Source organism: Mizuhopecten yessoensis, unplaced genomic scaffold (genome assembly GCF_002113885.1).
Source record: "Mizuhopecten yessoensis strain PY_sf001 unplaced genomic scaffold, ASM211388v2 scaffold10757, whole genome shotgun sequence".
NCBI classification, from domain to species: Eukaryota; Metazoa; Mollusca; class Bivalvia; order Pectinida; family Pectinidae; genus Mizuhopecten; species Mizuhopecten yessoensis.
The window spans coordinates 60210-80692 of NW_018408706.1; the positions used below are offsets into that span (position 1 = coordinate 60210).

General features: G+C 36.2%; 1 protein-coding gene across 1 annotated transcript; it reads left to right on the top strand.

Moving 5' to 3' along the window:
* Positions 1-117: 117 nt before the first annotated feature.
* On the top strand, positions 118-19800 carry LOC110462176 (protein artemis-like). The gene is made up of 12 exons (XM_021516015.1): positions 118-534; positions 2001-2052; positions 2680-2764; positions 3457-3516; positions 5158-5213; positions 5994-6095; positions 10387-10600; positions 11026-11133; positions 11964-12239; positions 12983-13106; positions 14249-14531; positions 14721-19800. The coding sequence occupies exons 1-12, from the start codon at positions 426-428 to the stop codon at positions 16669-16671; spliced, it is 3420 nt and encodes a 1139-aa protein (XP_021371690.1). The 5' UTR covers positions 118-425; the 3' UTR covers positions 16672-19800.
* The last annotated feature ends 683 nt before the right edge of the window (positions 19801-20483 follow it).

A 20483-nucleotide genomic window follows, 5' to 3' on the forward strand; every position in this document is an offset into this window, starting at 1 on the left:
TTTCGGAATGCCATTTGGGATAAAATTTATAAATGACATGAGAGTGTCCCGAAAGCCAACTACGTCTTTTAAACGCTTTGTGTTGATAAACGTTTCCGTTTAAGCGTCATCGCTTCCCTGATTTTGGCGGATGTCGGAGAGCATTTTGTTGCCGAGGAGAAGGATTTTCTTAGTTCATTGCAAAGCTCGTAGATGATCAATTGAAGTCAGTACACAAAGTAATGGACTGCCAAACATTGATTGTATCTGTTTTACTAATGATGAACGTGCAAGCTGCTAATCGACTGACCAAGGACATTGCAATATTTTGTTTGCATATGAGAATGTTTCTGATCGGCACATGATTATGAGAAACTGAAAGTAGAACCAAAATATTGTATCGCGCGTAAATCGACGTCGAGGAGTACACAGTAATATCAAACAAGATGAGTTGTTTTAAAGGACGAATGAGTGAATATAGAAACATATCTCTTGACAGATTTGATGGACAGAATTTGAACTCCACGGTATATTTTCTGTCGCATCTTCATGAAGGTAATACTAATAGGCCTACAGTATGGTAGTTGAAATAAATCTCCAATCACCTAATCAATGAGTATTAAATACTTGCCATGCAGTTCGCTATTAAGTTCAAATCGCGGTCATGTGGTTGGAAGTAAACATGAAACACCCTAAAACTACATTTAGAAACTTTAAAGTCACTCTTTTCCAAGCTTTCAGGCTTAGCCCTTCGTCAGGGATCAGATGTCACTGGACCTCTATGTTTCCTTCCCACAAATTGCGCAATAATACATGATGGAATGCTTTGATTTCCATGAGAATTTCTCAAGTTGTAACCAAATTTGAAAATCAGTATAGCCACTAGCTGCAATTACATAGCTCTTGACGTGATTTTAATGTACTGCGTCATCAGAAAAAAACGGAGGAGATCAGGTATTATATATATAAATATGCATGCAGCCACAAGGGTTACAGCTGGTCATTTCGTCAAATCCGGTTTGGATATGGATCTTTCACCCTAAATACAGTTTGCCCTAGGTGTTTCGCCAAAATAAAAGCATATTATTTAAGTTATGAATATCAGTTTAAATATTATAAATAGTTAAAATCTTACTGTTTTCATATTTCACTAACAATTGTGTTGTTGGAAGAATTTCATGTAAATGCTGTGTGGAGATAGTCTGGTCCATTATATGTTTGAGTCTAACAAGTCTTATGACAAAAAAAGACTAAGAAAAACTTCAAATGAGACTAATTTAGTCATACACTTCTAAACAGGCCTTAACAAATTTCACTCTTAACATTTTTTAGGGCGAAACAACCTAGAGCGAACTGACTCGGGGTAAACAGGATTTAGGGAGAAATTACCTGACACCGGCCACCAACAGCTTACTTGGATTTTTTGGAAAGTCACATAGTACCTGTTAGAGAACCCTTGAAGCGATGCTTTGATGTTCATTAACGTTTCTACAAATGCCTTAATAGTTTTAAATACCTGCTCAAGTTTGATTTTGACACATATATGATAATCATTAATGTGATTAGACTAGTTCTGTCAGCAGGGACAGGTGATACACACCTGCCTTCATGGAATTGACCATTCTTGCATTCTCTGTTATGTTTTCACACAGGACAGATGTGTTTTGACATTACAGAGTTTGAGAGGAGTAGTAACAATTGCAAGCCAATTGACTAGTGTTCAAACATTGGAAATCTAATTTAACTGTACAAAGAATTTATTTTAACTTAACATTGTGATTTTTCCTTTTTCTGGAACTACTGTCCCCAACCCCATCTCTAATATCGTCGTTTGGTACAGAAAAATTGGCATGTTGTGAAAAGTGTAAATGATATTCAAACTGTTTGGATGACCATTATTATTACATAATCAAATACATACATGTACAATATGCATTACAAAACAACAAATCAAGATACAGACTTGTTTATTCCATTGATATTTAATATTCCTGTGACCTAATGTTTCTGTTTGTTTACAGATCACACTGTTGGTTTAAGTGTATCCAGTTTTATAACAAGACTCAAAGAAAGGTAATGTTGCTGGAATTAGTATTGTTCCAATTAATCAATTTGATTGATGTTTAGTCGTTTATCCCACTTTGACTAATCAATCATATTTTTTATGATTGTTTGTGGTTTGCATGACTATAACATGAAAACTTATAAGAGTTTTTGTGTTTCAGAGCTGACCTGATCACTGATTTGACAAACAATTTTACTGGAAAGTTTTACTTAAGAAATAAACAGGATTATATTTAGGGTTATACGCCATACATGTATATGTAATGAAAAACTGTACACTTTGAGTAAATCTGCAAAGGTTTATGCACTTTTAAAGCTCATCTTGTCATAGGTCAAAACAAGCAACATCTTTTAAACAACTGTATCACCAAATGTAAATGGCTTAATTACTACTAACAAGGTCACACTAGTCAATTTCTTTTTGAAGTTCAACATCATCTCTGATAGAAAATCCAATTTAGATTCATGATAATATATTTGACCTGTAACTTGAATCTTGCTTTCATGAATACTTAAGGGCCCTTAATTTTGGCTTCTGGTAAGATATTTTTATAACTAAAATTTGCTTTCTTAATTAAAAAAATAAATATATATCATCAGTAATAATTAATGTACATTTCTCATGTTGTATTATAGCTCTGAAGTTTACCTGTACTGCTCTGATGTAACTAAAGTTCTGCTCATTGAAAGTCCAAAGTATCAACATCTGGAAAGATATATTGTGAGTATAAAAAGCAAATATTTTACATGTTCCCCAATCCAGTAGCTCTGTGTGTTTTGTTTTTCAAAATATGTAATGGAAAAGTTACCCTTTATTTTCAATAAATGAGTACAGCACACCCTCACCATAATGTCTTTTAATTATTTCAAGTCACCTTTATTGGCTATACTGCCAGCCCATGGTTGATTTTTCCATTTTTCTTACAATTTCTAAATATGTCTGGTTGTGTCTCCTTTTCTATATGGCCATATCCCTTTATAATGCTTATATTTCACTTGATAATCAGAACTGGTGGTTTAACTTACTGTTTTATTATTTTATGTTGGATAGTTCATACTAAACATAAAACTTCTAATTGTTTGATAGAAATATTAAGGTTTACGAGAGAAACAATATACCTGTGGCAGGTTTTAATTGTAAGTAGGATTACAGTCACCTTCTAGCTTCCAGCTAGAGGGAATTTCCCTTTAGCTCAGTGGTAGAGCGTCTGACTAGGAACCTGGAGATTGAGGGTTAGATCCCAGGTGGAAGCACACTATTCTCTTTCCTGTTACAAATGGTGTCCGTGGCCCTCCCTGTGGTGACAGGGTGTTATTTTAATTATAGATGTGGTTATATACCTCGATCACTTACCAATATATTTATACAAATGATGTAAATGTTATGTATAATATTGTATTTCTCTTTACCAGAAAACTTTGCCTATCAATCAACCAGTCACAGTTTCCATTCCTCAAGCATCCTCTTGCAAGGTAATCACAAGTATGGAAAATTTATTGGGAAAGATATAATTGTAGATTCCATAAAACCCCACTTCCTCAAACTGGATTTACTCGAATACCCCTCATTTGTCCAACTGTTTGTTTGGTCCTGCTCGAGTTCGTACATATTCTTTGTAAAGTAACCCAAAATAAGTCAAACCGTTTTTCCTCGAATACCCTGTATTCCATGAACAAAAATTTGTTCTCGACTCGTCATGATCATAGTACTAATCTTATCTATTCGTTGAACAGGTGTGACCTGTTACGCCTGACATATTTTACCCATGTATCACACCGGCACTACCGCCTACGTTTCTTGAGGCACAGGCTGTGGTCCACGCTCATTGTGCTTATACAGGTGTCCGCTAATTAATTAGTTAATTAATTACATAATTAGAGGATTAATGGCAGTATCATTTAGTAACTGTACCATTTCCCTGTTGTAGCTGCATTATTATTTTGTGTGCATATTTATTTTTTCCAGACAGTGTTTTGACATTGATGATTTGGCGGAAGTGTTAATTCACTGGGTGTGTAAAACCATATTTAGGCATGGCAATATTAAGCAGATATCACATAGCGGATTTTTGACCAACTTTAAAGATATTCAAACTTGAATACACTGTGATTGTTAATTTCGTTATCAATCAATGTTATGATAACAAGGATTCAAGAATTTCTTTATTTTAAAATGATCGAAGAGTTCCTCTAGTTTTGATATTTTGTAAAATTAACGAAGCCGATTACAGTATGGCAGACTATGACAAAAAGACAAGTTCGTTACACATGCAGCTTTATTAATTTGATTTACTTTCTTAATACCGGTTGCTATATGTTTTCAATGTTTTGCTATTTTAAATATTATTAAATGCTGTCATCTTGATTAAACTTGTTTTTTCTTCTATCATCTACTATCCGCAATAATAACAGTGCTCGTACTGTCTGTTGTCTCACCTGCTAAAAAAATGACAATGTCGGTTGAAACTCTGATACATCGAATACCATATGTATTCCTCAAACTATTTATCTGGACCCTACGAGTTCGAGTTAATGGGGTTTTACTGTACTGTAGTTAGAATGTATCAGATCTTATGTATATATGACATGTGTTTGTATGTCAGTTACCTGGTACTGTGTTTTATCAAAAATGTGATTGAAATATACAGTATGTACAAGATCTGATAACTATTCTGTGAAATTTGACCTTTAATGTATTTATGACTTATATATAATTAATGTAGAGAAAGAGTTAGTTTTCTAACCATTTTGTAAGAAAGCCAATATTTTTCATTCCTTGATGTTCCAGATGATTTTGTTCAGTTTGAAAACAAAATGTTTGTGGATGAGTTTTGATTTTCAATTAATAACAAAAACTGATGTATGATGTGATGTTATTACTGGCTTATATCAAGATTTGTATATTGTATTCATTTGATAAATGTATATAATTCTAAATCTATTGACATTGCTTTACCTTACTTATACTTACTGTTCATAAGCGTTTTAGGTAAACCAGGGATAACCATATTTTTTTAGGTCAATCAATAGCTATAATTATATTTTCGGGTAACAATGATAAATGTGGCCAGTATTATAATAGTAAATCAGTGATAACATTTGTTAATATTTCAGGTTGACATGGTTCAGGTGACACTCCTACCAGCTGCCCATTGTCCAGGCTCTGTCATGTAAGACCATATATATTGCTTCAATATATTTACAATGTTGACCAGTGACAATTAAGCCCACGCTCATTGTTAATTAAGGCCCCTCTCCTGTTAAAAACATTGTACAGGTGTGGGTCACATGTGGAATTGCCCTAACGTTAACCACAGGTAAAATACTGTAGATATTGTGATTAATTAATAGGTTTATTTTCTTTAAGCAACAGGTTTGTACACAAAACACACTTATTTGAGCATAATGTTGAATTTTGAAAAATAATTTAAATTTTCTATCAGATTTTTTTTTTTCAAGAAATGGTTAGTACAGCTTTCAGTTGGCATTCACAAATACAATGTAAATCGCTAGAGTGTTTCCTCATAGAATTTGACATGTTCCAGTTGGCATTCATATAGCCTATCAATGCTTAATAAAGTGTATGTTGTTGAAGTTTCTTTCTTTTTCCACCATATGTCACCATGTTTCAAACACACCTGTTTGTGGTGGTGTCTCTGTCAAGCAATCAGGCTATTATCCCAATGGTTAATCCATCACACATGTCCTATACTGTTATCTATTTGGCTTCAAAATGTTGGTGATGAAGTCCATTGGAAATCTCCATCACATGTACAGATCACTGCTAGATATATCTTGGAGGCTGAGAATTGGGAATTGGATAATTCAATAAGGAAACTTGCGAATCAATAAGATGTGTGATATATAGACTGTCAAATACATATTTTGTGCACAAAATATTTTTTATTGATATACTTTAAAGCACATGAATTAATTGTCAATGATTACAGGTTTTTGTTTGAGGGATCAGAAGGTACAGCACTGTATACAGGAGACTTCCGTTGGGAGGCCAATCACATCTCTCAAGTCACTGCCCTTCACAACGGGGACAGGTAAGGGACACGGTTACTACTTATATATATATCTGTTGTCACTGCCCTTCACAACGGGGACAGATAAGGGACATGGTGACTACCTATAATATATATATCTGTTGTCACTGCCCTTCACAATGAGGACAGGTAAGGGACATGGTGACTACCTATAATATATATATCTGTTGTCACTGCCCTTCACAATGAGGACAGGTAAGGGACATGGTGACTACCTATAATATATATATCTGTTGTCACTGCCCTTCACAATGAGGACAGGTAAGGGACATGGTGACTACCTATAATATATATATCTGTTGTCACTGCCCTTCACAATGAGGACAGGTAAGGGACATGGTGACTACCTATAATATATATATCTGTTGTCACTGCCCTTCACAATGAGGACAGGTAAGGGACATGGTGACTACCTATAATATATATATCTGTTGTCACTGCCCTTCACAATGAGGACAGGTAAGGGACATGGTGACTACCTATAATATATATATCTGTTGTCACTGCCCTTCACAATGAGGACAGGTAAGGGACATGGTGACTACCTATAATATATATATCTGTTGTCACTGCCCTTCACAATGAGGACAGGTAAGGGACATGGTGACTACCTATAATATATATATCTGTTGTCACTGCCCTTCACAATGAGGACAGGTAAGGGACATGGTGACTACCTATAATATATATATCTGTTGTCACTGCCCTTCACAATGAGGACAGGTAAGGGACATGGTGACTACCTATAATATATATATCTGTTGTCACTGCCCTTCACAATGAGGACAGGTAAGGGACATGGTGACTACCTATAATATATATATCTGTTGTCACTGCCCTTCACAATGAGGACAGGTAAGGGACATGGTGACTACCTATAATATATATATCTGTTGTCACTGCCCTTCACAATGAGGACAGGTAAGGGACATGGTGACTACCTATAATATATATATCTGTTGTCACTGCCCTTCACAATGAGGACAGGTAAGGGACATGGTGACTACCTATAATATATATATCTGTTGTCACTGCCCTTCACAATGAGGACAGGTAAGGGACATGGTGACTACCTATAATATATATATCTGTTGTCACTGCCCTTCACAATGAGGACAGGTAAGGGACATGGTGACTACCTATAATATATATATCTGTTGTCACTGCCCTTCACAATGAGGACAGGTAAGGGACATGGTGACTACCTATAATATATATATCTGTTGTCACTGCCCTTCACAATGAGGACAGGTAAGGGACATGGTGACTACCTATAATATATATATCTGTTGTCACTGCCCTTCACAATGAGGACAGGTAAGGGACATGGTGACTACCTATAATATATATATCTGTTGTCACTGCCCTTCACAATGAGGACAGGTAAGGGACATGGTGACTACCTATAATATATATATCTGTTGTCACTGCCCTTCACAATGAGGACAGGTAAGGGACATGGTGACTACCTATAATATATATATCTGTTGTCACTGCCCTTCACAATGAGGACAGGTAAGGGACATGGTGACTACCTATAATATATATATCTGTTGTCACTGCCCTTCACAATGAGGACAGGTAAGGGACATGGTGACTACCTATAATATATATATCTGTTGTCACTGCCCTTCACAATGAGGACAGGTAAGGGACATGGTGACTACCTATAATATATATATCTGTTGTCACTGCCCTTCACAATGAGGACAGGTAAGGGACATGGTGACTACCTATAATATATATATCTGTTGTCACTGCCCTTCACAATGAGGACAGGTAAGGGACATGGTGACTACCTATAATATATATATCTGTTGTCACTGCCCTTCACAATGAGGACAGGTAAGGGACATGGTGACTACCTATAATATATATATCTGTTGTCACTGCCCTTCACAATGAGGACAGGTAAGGGACATGGTGACTACCTATAATATATATATCTGTTGTCACTGCCCTTCACAATGAGGACAGGTAAGGGACATGGTGACTACCTATAATATATATATCTGTTGTCACTGCCCTTCACAATGAGGACAGGTAAGGGACATGGTGACTACCTATAATATATATATCTGTTGTCACTGCCCTTCACAATGAGGACAGGTAAGGGACATGGTGACTACCTATAATATATATATCTGTTGTCACTGCCCTTCACAATGAGGACAGGTAAGGGACATGGTGACTACCTATAATATATATATCTGTTGTCACTGCCCTTCACAATGAGGACAGGTAAGGGACATGGTGACTACCTATAATATATATATCTGTTGTCACTGCCCTTCACAATGAGGACAGGTAAGGGACATGGTGACTACCTATAATATATATATCTGTTGTCACTGCCCTTCACAATGAGGACAGGTAAGGGACATGGTGACTACCTATAATATATATATCTGTTGTCACTGCCCTTCACAATGAGGACAGGTAAGGGACATGGTGACTACCTATAATATATATATCTGTTGTCACTGCCCTTCACAATGAGGACAGGTAAGGGACATGGTGACTACCTATAATATATATATCTGTTGTCACTGCCCTTCACAATGAGGACAGGTAAGGGACATGGTGACTACCTATAATATATATATCTGTTGTCACTGCCCTTCACAATGAGGACAGGTAAGGGACATGGTGACTACCTATAATATATATATCTGTTGTCACTGCCCTTCACAATGAGGACAGGTAAGGGACATGGTGACTACCTATAATATATATATCTGTTGTCACTGCCCTTCACAATGAGGACAGGTAAGGGACATGGTGACTACCTATAATATATATATCTGTTGTCACTGCCCTTCACAATGAGGACAGGTAAGGGACATGGTGACTACCTATAATATATATATCTGTTGTCACTGCCCTTCACAATGAGGACAGGTAAGGGACATGGTGACTACCTATAATATATATATCTGTTGTCACTGCCCTTCACAATGAGGACAGGTAAGGGACATGGTGACTACCTATAATATATATATCTGTTGTCACTGCCCTTCACAATGAGGACAGGTAAGGGACATGGTGACTACCTATAATATATATATCTGTTGTCACTGCCCTTCACAATGAGGACAGGTAAGGGACATGGTGACTACCTATAATATATATATCTGTTGTCACTGCCCTTCACAATGAGGACAGGTAAGGGACATGGTGACTACCTATAATATATATATCTGTTGTCACTGCCCTTCACAATGAGGACAGGTAAGGGACATGGTGACTACCTATAATATATATATCTGTTGTCACTGCCCTTCACAATGAGGACAGGTAAGGGACATGGTGACTACCTATAATATATATATCTGTTGTCACTGCCCTTCACAATGAGGACAGGTAAGGGACATGGTGACTACCTATAATATATATATCTGTTGTCACTGCCCTTCACAATGAGGACAGGTAAGGGACATGGTGACTACCTATAATATATATATCTGTTGTCACTGCCCTTCACAATGAGGACAGGTAAGGGACATGGTGACTACCTATAATATATATATCTGTTGTCACTGCCCTTCACAATGAGGACAGGTAAGGGACATGGTGACTACCTATAATATATATATCTGTTGTCACTGCCCTTCACAATGAGGACAGGTAAGGGACATGGTGACTACCTATAATATATATATCTGTTGTCACTGCCCTTCACAACGGGGACAGATAATTAGGGACAGTCAAGTTGACTGTCTATATTATAAATCTGGCCTCCCCCATCCCCCCAAAGCAATTACAGGTAGGAATAGTCAGGATACCTGCCTAATATATCTCTTTGCTACTCTCTATCACACAGTAGAGATCAGTCAAGACACACACTTCAAATTACTACAATCACCCACTCACCACAACAGGGACAGGTTGTTACAGTCAAATTTGCTTTACCTGGTATGTCGACTTTAAAAAAATGTAATATTATGAATTATATCAACTTTCTGGCTATATGCACTTTCTGTATATTCATGTAACTGTCAGAACACAGGTGGTATTTAATGACCGTATAGTAATAGACTTCTCTATAAGGTAATAAACAATACAATATAATCATGCAGTTCAGATATGAACTCGGAGAGTTCATTTTCTGAGTTCATGTAGTTCATATTTATACATAGTGATCACTGATGGAATGCATTTTTTATGCTCATAAGGAAATACTTTGTTAGGGGAATGCATAAATTCAAAAATCAGTGTCATATGGAATTTCATCAAATAAATAGTATTATAACTTATTTGTAACTTATCGAAAGTCCAACACCTCTTGCAGTGTGAAGCCCATCCAAAGCCTGTATGTGGACACAACCTTTTGTCATCCAGACTGTTTCCACATCCCTAGCCGGCAGGACTGCGTCGAGGCTGTCAGTGGATTGGTCAAAGAGTGGATAGCCAAGGGTCAAGGTCATGTAGTGCATTTTACTCCGCGGTCACAGTACGGCCATGAGCACCTCCTGAAGGAAATTTCCACCAGAACTCAACTTAAGGTATTGGGCCCGTAGAAATCTTAATCAGTAAAATGAATCTAAAATATATTGTATTTCAGGATAATTTTATATAAGGTTTATCTTGTTCATTCCCAACATGTCACTGTTGTCAGTCACAGGATTTGAAAGTTTTGTCTAACCCTTTTTGCTGTTTTAGTATCCCTATAAAAGCAATTGTGTATAGAAACTTCCCCTCAGTTAAACTTTTGCCCTATGCCAGTTGAAATTGTTATTTGCCCACTGTAGTTAGGCTGATCTTCACATTCAATCAATATTTTTATTAAAAGTATTTCTTATGTTTTCTGTGATAATAAATCTGCCCTCATTATGGAGGGCAAACAATGCATGAGCCAAATATTTTGAAAATAATTACCCTGCAACTTATAAAACAGGAAAATATTTATCTGTTTTTACTTTTGTTACAGGTCCATGTGTCAAAATCCAAAGTAAGAATATATGAACAGATTTCAGACCTGAAAGGTATCTTCACCTCTGACCCCGACGAGACACCAATCCACGCCTGTCTAGGGGAGGTTAGCAGTTAACATTATAAGTTTTAATGACTTGTTCTCCTTGTATTAACTACATCAGCCAAATGTTCAAAGTCTGTTATCATTTTATGAATAATACATTGTAAACCTGCAGTCTTTCATGAAATTTATTTCAGTGCTTTAATACATAAGAATTTCAATACATGCAGAATTAATTCCAAATTGTTTTATTGTATGTAGACTGCTTGTTGTTTGCACCAAAGTGTTTTTCAATTGTTTATCTGTAACATGTACATACTGACATTATTGTTTTTTTACTGCAATACTATTGTGCTCTCTATATCACCAGACTAGTGTAATAAAGCACTTGTATTGTGAAGTCAGGCCAATGACAGCACTCTTGGTCCTGATGTAAGATTTATTGATACCTTAAAGTGTGCTTTCAATATTTTCAAATGTAGTCAAGTAACAGATATTTCAGTGGGTTTTTTCATTAAACGTTATATTAATTCTGTTTTTCTTGTAAGGAATTATTCACCTATATATTGTGTGTATTCTCATTCATGCATCATACTCATGCAAATGTAAAAGTCACCCCATGCTTATAAGATATATCTTTTTGGTATGAAAAAAATATTGATATTTTCCTATAAACTAAAAACTTGAATCAGTAATATGTAATACGAAGCAGACATAACCTGTTTAGAAGAGAAGCAACACATTTATCTGCTGTATTTTAAGAGGACTTCTGTGTACCGCTAGGTATCCTCCTGACACCTAGAAGGGGAGTGTAAACATTCCTCTAAATTAACTTACCGGACGTTGGTTCCTTCCTCCTAATCATGAGTTATCATTTACTTTGTTGGTTACAGATGTTTGCAAGAGGTGACCGTGACTCTTTACCCTGCGGCTACCAACCTCCCAAACATTCCAAGTTCAACAAGATGGTGATCTTACCCTCAACCATGTACTTCACCAAGAAGATGCGTTTGAACTTGGCAAACATAGTGGAGAGGACGCACGGGATCTACCGCGCCTGTTATTCCTTCCACTCATCCTACAGTGAGGTGCGCAGCCTTGTCACCTATCTCAGACCAGGAAAGGTCCGTCCCAACGTTAAGCCGCCACCAGACTCATCTTTAGGCGAGGTAAACAGGATGATATCTTGCTATTTTCATTGACCAACTTACATTTGTCTGTTTCTGAACAGATTATGATACGCAACAGTAGTTTTTATAGTAGTTTTTTCCTTTAAAAGTTTTTTAAAGGAAACTTGAATTGGATGTTAATTTGGCCCTGTCTGTCTGTCATGTTTTAGTTTCAATGTATTAACTGAACTAATGATGGTCAAATTTCAATGGTATGCACATACATATTAACATGTTTGAGACTGAATTTGATAGTCAGTGTGATGGATGCATATTTATACATGTACATTCTGATTGGATAATTGGTTTCCATGCAATAATTGCCTTGCTAATGTGTCAATGAAATTTGTTATGTAAGACATGTTGACATATCTCAGGCTGAGTTAGATTGTGAATCACAGGGGGATATATGAATTCCACAAATTTGTTGTATAGAAAAAAATCTGTTTTCCAAACCATGTGATTACATTGGATAAAGAAATAATGCAAACCTTTCTTTTCATCAGACATGTACTATTATTGTGTATATTTTTCAATCTAATCAAAATTAGATCATTGCTTTGCTCCCGTTTACTGATATGTTGTGTGACATATCATTAAACGGGAGTGATGCAAAGTTCTAACTTCAATTATATTGTATACTTTTTAACTGATATTTCCTTTTCTTCATCATTATCCATGGTTTGTCCATTAAACGATATAAAAAAAATGGTCCAAATGTCTTCTTTTCTTCCTTTGAACAGGTTCAGAAGAGGCTTAACCATTTCCTGAAGTTAGAACATGACGAGCAGAAATATGAAACGGTCAATAAAACGTTTGGTACCCTTAAAAAAAGGAAATTTCGGAAAAGAAAATTATCAAGATTGGGTGAGTTCCTTTTAACATTATACAATATCAAAACTGCTTTAAATTTAATTTAATGGTACACACAGTAGGTATGCAGTACAATGAAGTATAGTTATTCAATGGATTTGTCAATATTTGCTTTCAATACCAAGTAAAAAGTATCACTTTGTGAAAAATACGTTTATTGGGTTCAAATAAAATATATTTTGTCTGTACATTTAAGGTCATGATCGGCGGTAAATGGGGATTATAACTACCACATGGTCCACTTGTTCCATCGCTTTACTTTTAGGCAATTATCGAGCGGGTGGATATTTTACTGTTTACATCACACTGTAGTGATTGATACTTTTCTGCAGTAAAAATGAATTGTCATGGCCTGGTGAACCCATTGCTCAGCAACATCAAACGTGTGATACATTGATGACGAGACCTTAGTTACAATTCGTAAGGTGGTGATGTTTTCTGAAAAATAGCATGTAGGAGCTGGCTTTCTCTACAGTAGGTAGGTAAAGAGTAAGACAGGATGCAGTTTTTGTCTCGCTGCCACGAAGTAATGGAAGCGAGGCTAAGGTGTTGCTCTTCCGGCGGTGGTGGCGGCAGCGTCAACATTAAGTTTTTGCGTTTAACTTAGTTTCACTGAAAGTAAAAGTGCTATACCAACCAAACTTGCACCATAGATGCATCTTAGGTCGTAGTACATCTCAACCCATGCATCAAATGCTGGATGCGGCCTACCTTTCATGGTCCACTGACATTGTCAGCATCTCCATCACCATTGAGTTTTTGCGTTTAAGTTAGTTTCTCTGATATGTGCATTGATGGCCAAAGCGAGACACAGACGAGACATACCAATCCGAATGGCTTGTATAAGATTTTAAGTTGGGGGAGGGGAGTGTTCCAGGTTGAAAGCTCAGCGAGAGTTACATACAGTGAAGCATGGCATGTGAAATCCTGTTGAATATTCATTGAGTTATCAGTTATAGTGAGGCCAGTAGACAGTTGGGATGGACGGTAGTCTATAAAAAAACAGTAAGGCTGCAAATTCAATGTGTATCATTTAACAAAAAGTTTTCTCAACTTTTATATCATTTGCATCCACTAGGCAGTAAAAGTGATAACCAGTTATACATCCTTTCTGTAAAAGTGTCCTCTTTTTCCAGGTTCAAGTGACTCGGATGACCTTGTGTTTGGATCTCCCGACCTCAAGCGTATCAGGAGTGTGGAAGGAAACATAACCCCTGTGAAAAATCAAAGAGGGACTGGCCCGGAAGGGGACAGAGAGGGAGTGAATGTGCCCCCAATGTCTCCACAGGAAGCTGTCACCCCCATGAAGAGTGAGATATCTGATGTGCACAGTTCCTACGCTGGCAGTAACCATGACGATAGTGAGATGAGCGATACTGGACTGCTGTGTGAATCAAGTGATGACCAGCAGGAAAACAGGTGAGAAATCACTTAAAATTTGTAAGAGATACTACTACAATGACCAAAATTAAAAATAATGAATTAATATTTCTAAAGTTTGGTGAAAAGTCTAGTTTACCTCATCATTAAGTTCTCAAAATTTATTATACAGATCACAATTCAAATTTTAATGCAATTCAATGTTATTTGTTTTATTTTTCCTTGCAGTGGCTTTAAGGGAGATGACCTTTCAACTCCACCACAGAGCCTGTTAGATGCCATAGATTCACAGAGTTCCTCACAGGAAGTTAACTCTTTCCGAGTTACCTTCCTTGAAGATGAGGAGCAGACAGTCGGACAGCAGGCATGGGAGTCACCCGACATTCCAGATTTTGGCGAGGAAACAACAAACTCAAAAACACAGATCAGGGAGGAATCCATGCTAACTGACAGAGACAGTGAGGAGAAATCTGAGGTTGTGAATAAAGACAGTATTGGAGATAAATCTAGTCAAAAGGTAGACAATAGTGTCACAAATGGAAGAGAAGCAAACACGACAGCCAATTCTTGCGAAAGTTTGAAGTTGCAGGGTTATCAGGGAGATGTAGATAGTTCACTGGAAGAGACGGATTCAAGTCAAAAGTTTTTAAAGAAGGATGTGAGTGATTTTGAAACATCGGGGAATGATCATCATTCAATGGAAACAAGCAATGACGCTAAGGAAGACAAAGAAAACTTGGATAAAGATGTGGAAGTATCAGTAATTGAGTCTCTCACCATGTCTTACTCCGATGATGAACTGTTGGAGCAGACCTCAAACAAACACTTAAACTCAGAGTCTGAACTTAATCACAAGGATAAGTCTAGTTCTGAGTGTAGCAGAAATGAAATAGTGGACATTTCTCAAAATTGCAATGAGAATTCTAGAACTGTATCTTCTTCTATTAAACAACAACCCAAAGATACTGATTCTACTCATTCTAAAGACTTGAAGAAAAATGGCAGCTATGATTTGTTTGAGGAAAGTAATGATGGATTCTGTGTGGGTGAGATGGAAGGAGAATGTCAAATAGTCTCAGTCACAAGTATTCAGGGCCCATCTGAAACGGACAGGAAAGTTGACAGTGAAGGTAAAAAAAGTGACAGTTTTGATTGTGAGAGCAGTGAAATAAAGTTACTAAAGGACAAACAAGAAAATCAAATCGATACAGGTGTACAAGTATGTGAAGGAAATCAGACAGATACGAAAAAGCAGAAACTGTCTCAGGAGATGTCTGAAAAATCGGAAGGTTTTGAGGTTACAGACTTAACAGAAAACTATGATGAACAATCTTATATCAGTGACAAAGGAAAACAGGATGTTCAGCTGGTACCTACGTCACATGCATGCCAGACAACCAATGAGAAAATTGTGTCGGACAAGAAACATCCTAGTATGTCAAGGAAGGGAGTACACCGACTGTCATCGTGTGACACTCCGGGAACCTCTCGTAGTGTTTGTCAGTGTGTACTTGATGCTAATCCTCAGCCAGAGACCATTCTGGTGGAGATTCAGGAAGACAATGTCGGAGAGCAGGGGGTCAAACAAAAAAGGCAGCAAAATAAACGATCCCCTCAAAAACCCTCGTCAAAACTTCTCACCAACACACAAACAAACAATATTGTTATAGCGATTTTAGATTCTGATTCAGAATCTGACGAGCAAGAACCATGTGGTCATAAGGGGGATGTCACAAATGTCCATGGCAACGAGTCAGACAGTGACATGACCTTACCTCCAAGTCAGGAGGTCAATAAGGTCACAAAGAAGGCCAGGGAAATGTTTGATTCAACAGATGGTAAGGATGAGGATGTCATGATTATAGACGATGATGATGACACAGAGGATGATTCTGATGATAGCACATCAGTGTCTTCAAGTAACAGCGATGAAAGTCTGAAGAAGATATGCCCAAGGTCAAGACTGGACAAAATCCAGCAAGCACTGTACAAAAGAAACAATGAGAAAATGCCAGAAGATATCACCATGTACCTTGCGAATAATACAGCAGACAGTGACAGTCTGCAGTCTGACGACAGTGACTGTGCCGTCATAGACCTTACACAGAGCGATAGTGAAGAGGACAGCAAGGAGGAGGAAATCTCCCACTCAATATCCCATCCAAAAGAGGAGTCCTAGAGGAAGATTGTCATTGGTTGATATTGAGTGCTTTGGTTTTATCCTTACCGGTGTCCTTGATGCAAATTTTAGTAATAGTGTCAAATTATTGATTATTTATTGTTTGAGATATTTCATGTACAGTGAACATTAAATTCTATACTGTTAATGTTGTGCTACAAAAGTTAAAGTATTACTAATGAATTTATTATGAAAACATACCGCCACAAATATATTGACACACTAGAGCTGCATTTGGCATCAGGAATCGGAGGATCATCCACCCAAAAATTCCACTCTGTCATTGGTTTGAAAAAACTCCGCACTCAAAATGTTTGGCTCATTGGCCATCTGACCTGAACATTTTTTCCTTTTAACAAGTTCTTCTAATGTATTTGTACAGAATGCCAAACAAGGTAAAATGCTATACTGGTGATATTCTTATAATGTGGTCTATGATATATTATTGATATGCAGATGGATAAATCTTTGGAAGATATTAAAAAAAAAGGATAAATATGTGTCAATCATTTTCAAGTGGTTTATTAAAAGTATTTTGTTTGATTAACTCTGAAATAGTGTACATTCTAATAATGTATTTGCTGCAGAAACCTTAATGAATCACCAGAAATAGGTATACAAATGAGTTTGCTTAATTTATATCCTGCATTTTTATAATGAACTAGCATCTATTTATTTTCATATTCATTTTCATATTCTGTCAAATTTTGTTTAGAATTTTATCATAGTGCAAAAATGTTTTTTTTTTTTTTTTTTTTAAATGCATTATTATCATAATGAAATTATATTTACCTAAAGTTTTATTGAGAAAATGACATAAAATTGTGTATTTTTACCCTGATGAAATTATGCCTAACTGTAAACTTCATTGAGGGGAACAACGTTCTGTATCTTCATGTCCTGTTAAATACTGAATGTTTTATTTTGATGTGTCAGATGCTGATATTATATATTTCAATTCAAAAAGGACAAAATCAGCTTCATAGAGTGTACCGGGAAATTGTCATGGCAGTTTAATTTTCGTCTTTTCTACGCTTTGAAGTGAGAGCAAGTAGATGATGACAGTGAATATTAGTAGACTGTAGCATACCTATTTATTACATGTGATACGCAAATTAACATATGTATTACAAAATCCACATGCACACACTGGGTAAACATGGAATGTATCGATAAAGGACGAATATTGGACTTAGAAAATGTTTCCCGGTATACAGTGATATATAAGTACATGAACTGGAAACTCATTTACATCAAGATCAATTATGAAAATCAGTTATTAAAAGATTTTTAACTTCATCTTGATTAATCTGTTCTGTTGTTCTGTTTTGTTGATATTTTCTGTCATCAATGTCTCTGGACAATTTACACTGCCCTGATTTTTGTTAAAAATGATGTTGCTTGTATTTCACATTTATTATATTTACATCAGATTTTGTGTGATACATGAATTTGTAGCGTATGAATTATAGATTTTTTCCCCAGTGCTGTGTATACAATATACACATGTTCCATGTCAGGAACACCCATATGGGATCTCTCTCATGCATGGGTGCATCTCACCTGGTGACCCCCAGTTGAATTATTTTTAAAGGAGTGCATCAAAACAAAACTTTTAGTTCAAAACATCCAGTTCCATATATCGGCCGACATTCTGAAATGTGATATCATTTAGATGTAATAAGTGATGTCATTCAATTGACACTTTGAATTGGTCTGTGGAAGAATATCTACTAGCTGCCAAAGCAGAGTCGACATCTGACATCGCCTCATGGAAATAAACAAGTACTTAAACAAACTTGATGTGCAGCTTTTGCAAACTGCTTTACTTTTAAGGGTAAACCCTGGTGTATTTTAGATTTGTAGTGGTATATCATGGTTATACTGTCATAAATTGAGTTTTACTGGCAATGCAAATCTCAAAATACTGGTGGGTTATCCCTATTCTAATTCATAACAGCTAAAATTAAGGAAAGAAACAACGATTCTAAGATTTTTTGGTGCGTTTTCTCCAATATCTGGGTTTCTTTATCTGCCGTGGTTGGTGAAGTCAGAAATATTCAAAATAAGACAGAATTATACATTGATCTTTAATTTCTGGCTCGCACTAGTGTTTGTCACATCATTAACCCATTCACCCCTGAAACTTCAGAATGAACTATTCCAACCTTTGAGTTGGAAAGGTTCAAATGTGTGTTCAGGGTTGAATGAGTTAAAAGTCAACTTCATGATCTTTCGGGATCATTGACATCATAAACAATCGCCATCTGGAATTCATATGCAAAAGAGAAATTTGTAGACAGTATATCTTGGTTATACCTGAAGTTTGCAAATATTTTCGATTGCCTTGTTACATCTTAAATGAATTAGAATTAAAGTTTACCTGCATTAAACCATACATTTTCCTCTTCTTTTCAAATTTGTTCTTGAGGTTTACTTATACAGTATTTGCCATGTTGATTTTTAACCTATTCCAGGGTAGGAGGTTGGAGGAAAAGATTCAATCATTATGTAGTATCGGATATAGGGGAAATTCTACCCTTTGGTGTCATCACTACACATACACGTAGTTATATATGATAGACTCCTTTAATTATCTTCAATACTGGGTTCTGATCATGAATTGAGCCCCACTGAACCTAAGAGGTTAGTTACATATTGTATGAGAATGTTTTGTTACAGAGTTTGGGACGTTGCTATGCCGTTTCCCTGTCATGGAACACACTGTGACTTTGTTATCAGGAAGAATTTGCAATAAGCTTGTTTTATTGTATCGATTTGCTGACATTGCCTCGTTATTTGACATGAGATATTTTCCCTTTATTTTTAACAGTATGATCTCGTTTACCTCCATTTGTATGAAATGTACAAAAATATACCTGAATTTGAATACATGTTTATAAAATGTTGAAAATTTTTAACTGAATGATATGAAATTCAATTACACTGTTAAAGCTAGTAATTGTATATTTTCTGAAAAACAGTTGTTGATTCAAAGAACTTCAAATTATATATAAGGCAATCATTAATCAGTTGAAGTTCTAATATACATGTAATTTTGATGAAATTGTGTTTGAACCCATTGCAAAATTTTGTTGAAATTTACAAAATTCATTTGAGTATTTACAATGGAATAAAATTGTTTTGAATAATTTATTGTTGTTTTTGTCTTGTTTTGTTAATTAAAAGACTTGTCATAATCATCAAAACATTGTGATTGATTGAGGTACAGTTCGTAAACAAGAGGTCTAGATTGGCTGTATTACTCACCTGGATATCTGAGCATACATTGCAAAAAAGAAGATCCCAAGAAGGGCGATTTTGTAAATGTTTCCACATTTTGTGATCTGCCTTTGCGCATTCGGGGTACAACTCTTTTCCATATATGATATATTAGATTTCCTGGCCAATGTTGCTTCTTGGCAAATATATTAATAAATTTTGACAATAGCCTTGAGGGAAGATTTTTAACACTGTGATTCCCAAATTCTTTTCATTCATAGCAAGTTAGGGAGTTCAACTTTTTTCACATTATGATTCATGGCTGAAGTCCCCGGGAGCCAGCAGGATCCTGGGTCAATCATGGTAGCATGAGTGTATCTGTCTCTTCATGCTTAAAAGTTGCATTCATGATTTGGAATCTCAACTTCTTTCATATTATGACCGAGTAACTGCTCGGTGACATGGCCAAGCTATAATTGATCTTGTCTTTTAGTTCAAAACATCCAGTTCCATATATCGGCCGACATTCTGAAATGTGATATCATTTAGATGTAATAAGTGATGTCATTCAATTGACACTTTGAATTGGT

Coding starts and splice junctions, on each gene's coding strand:
- LOC110462176 (XM_021516015.1), top strand. CDS start 426: ATGAGTTGTTTTAAAGGACGAATGAGTGAATATAGAAACATATCTCTT. Junction 11,134..11,963: donor TCCACGCCTGTCTAGGGGAG/GTTAGCAGTTAA, acceptor TGTTGGTTACAG/ATGTTTGCAAGAGGTGACCG. Junction 14,532..14,720: donor GATGACCAGCAGGAAAACAG/GTGAGAAATCAC, acceptor TTTTCCTTGCAG/TGGCTTTAAGGGAGATGACC.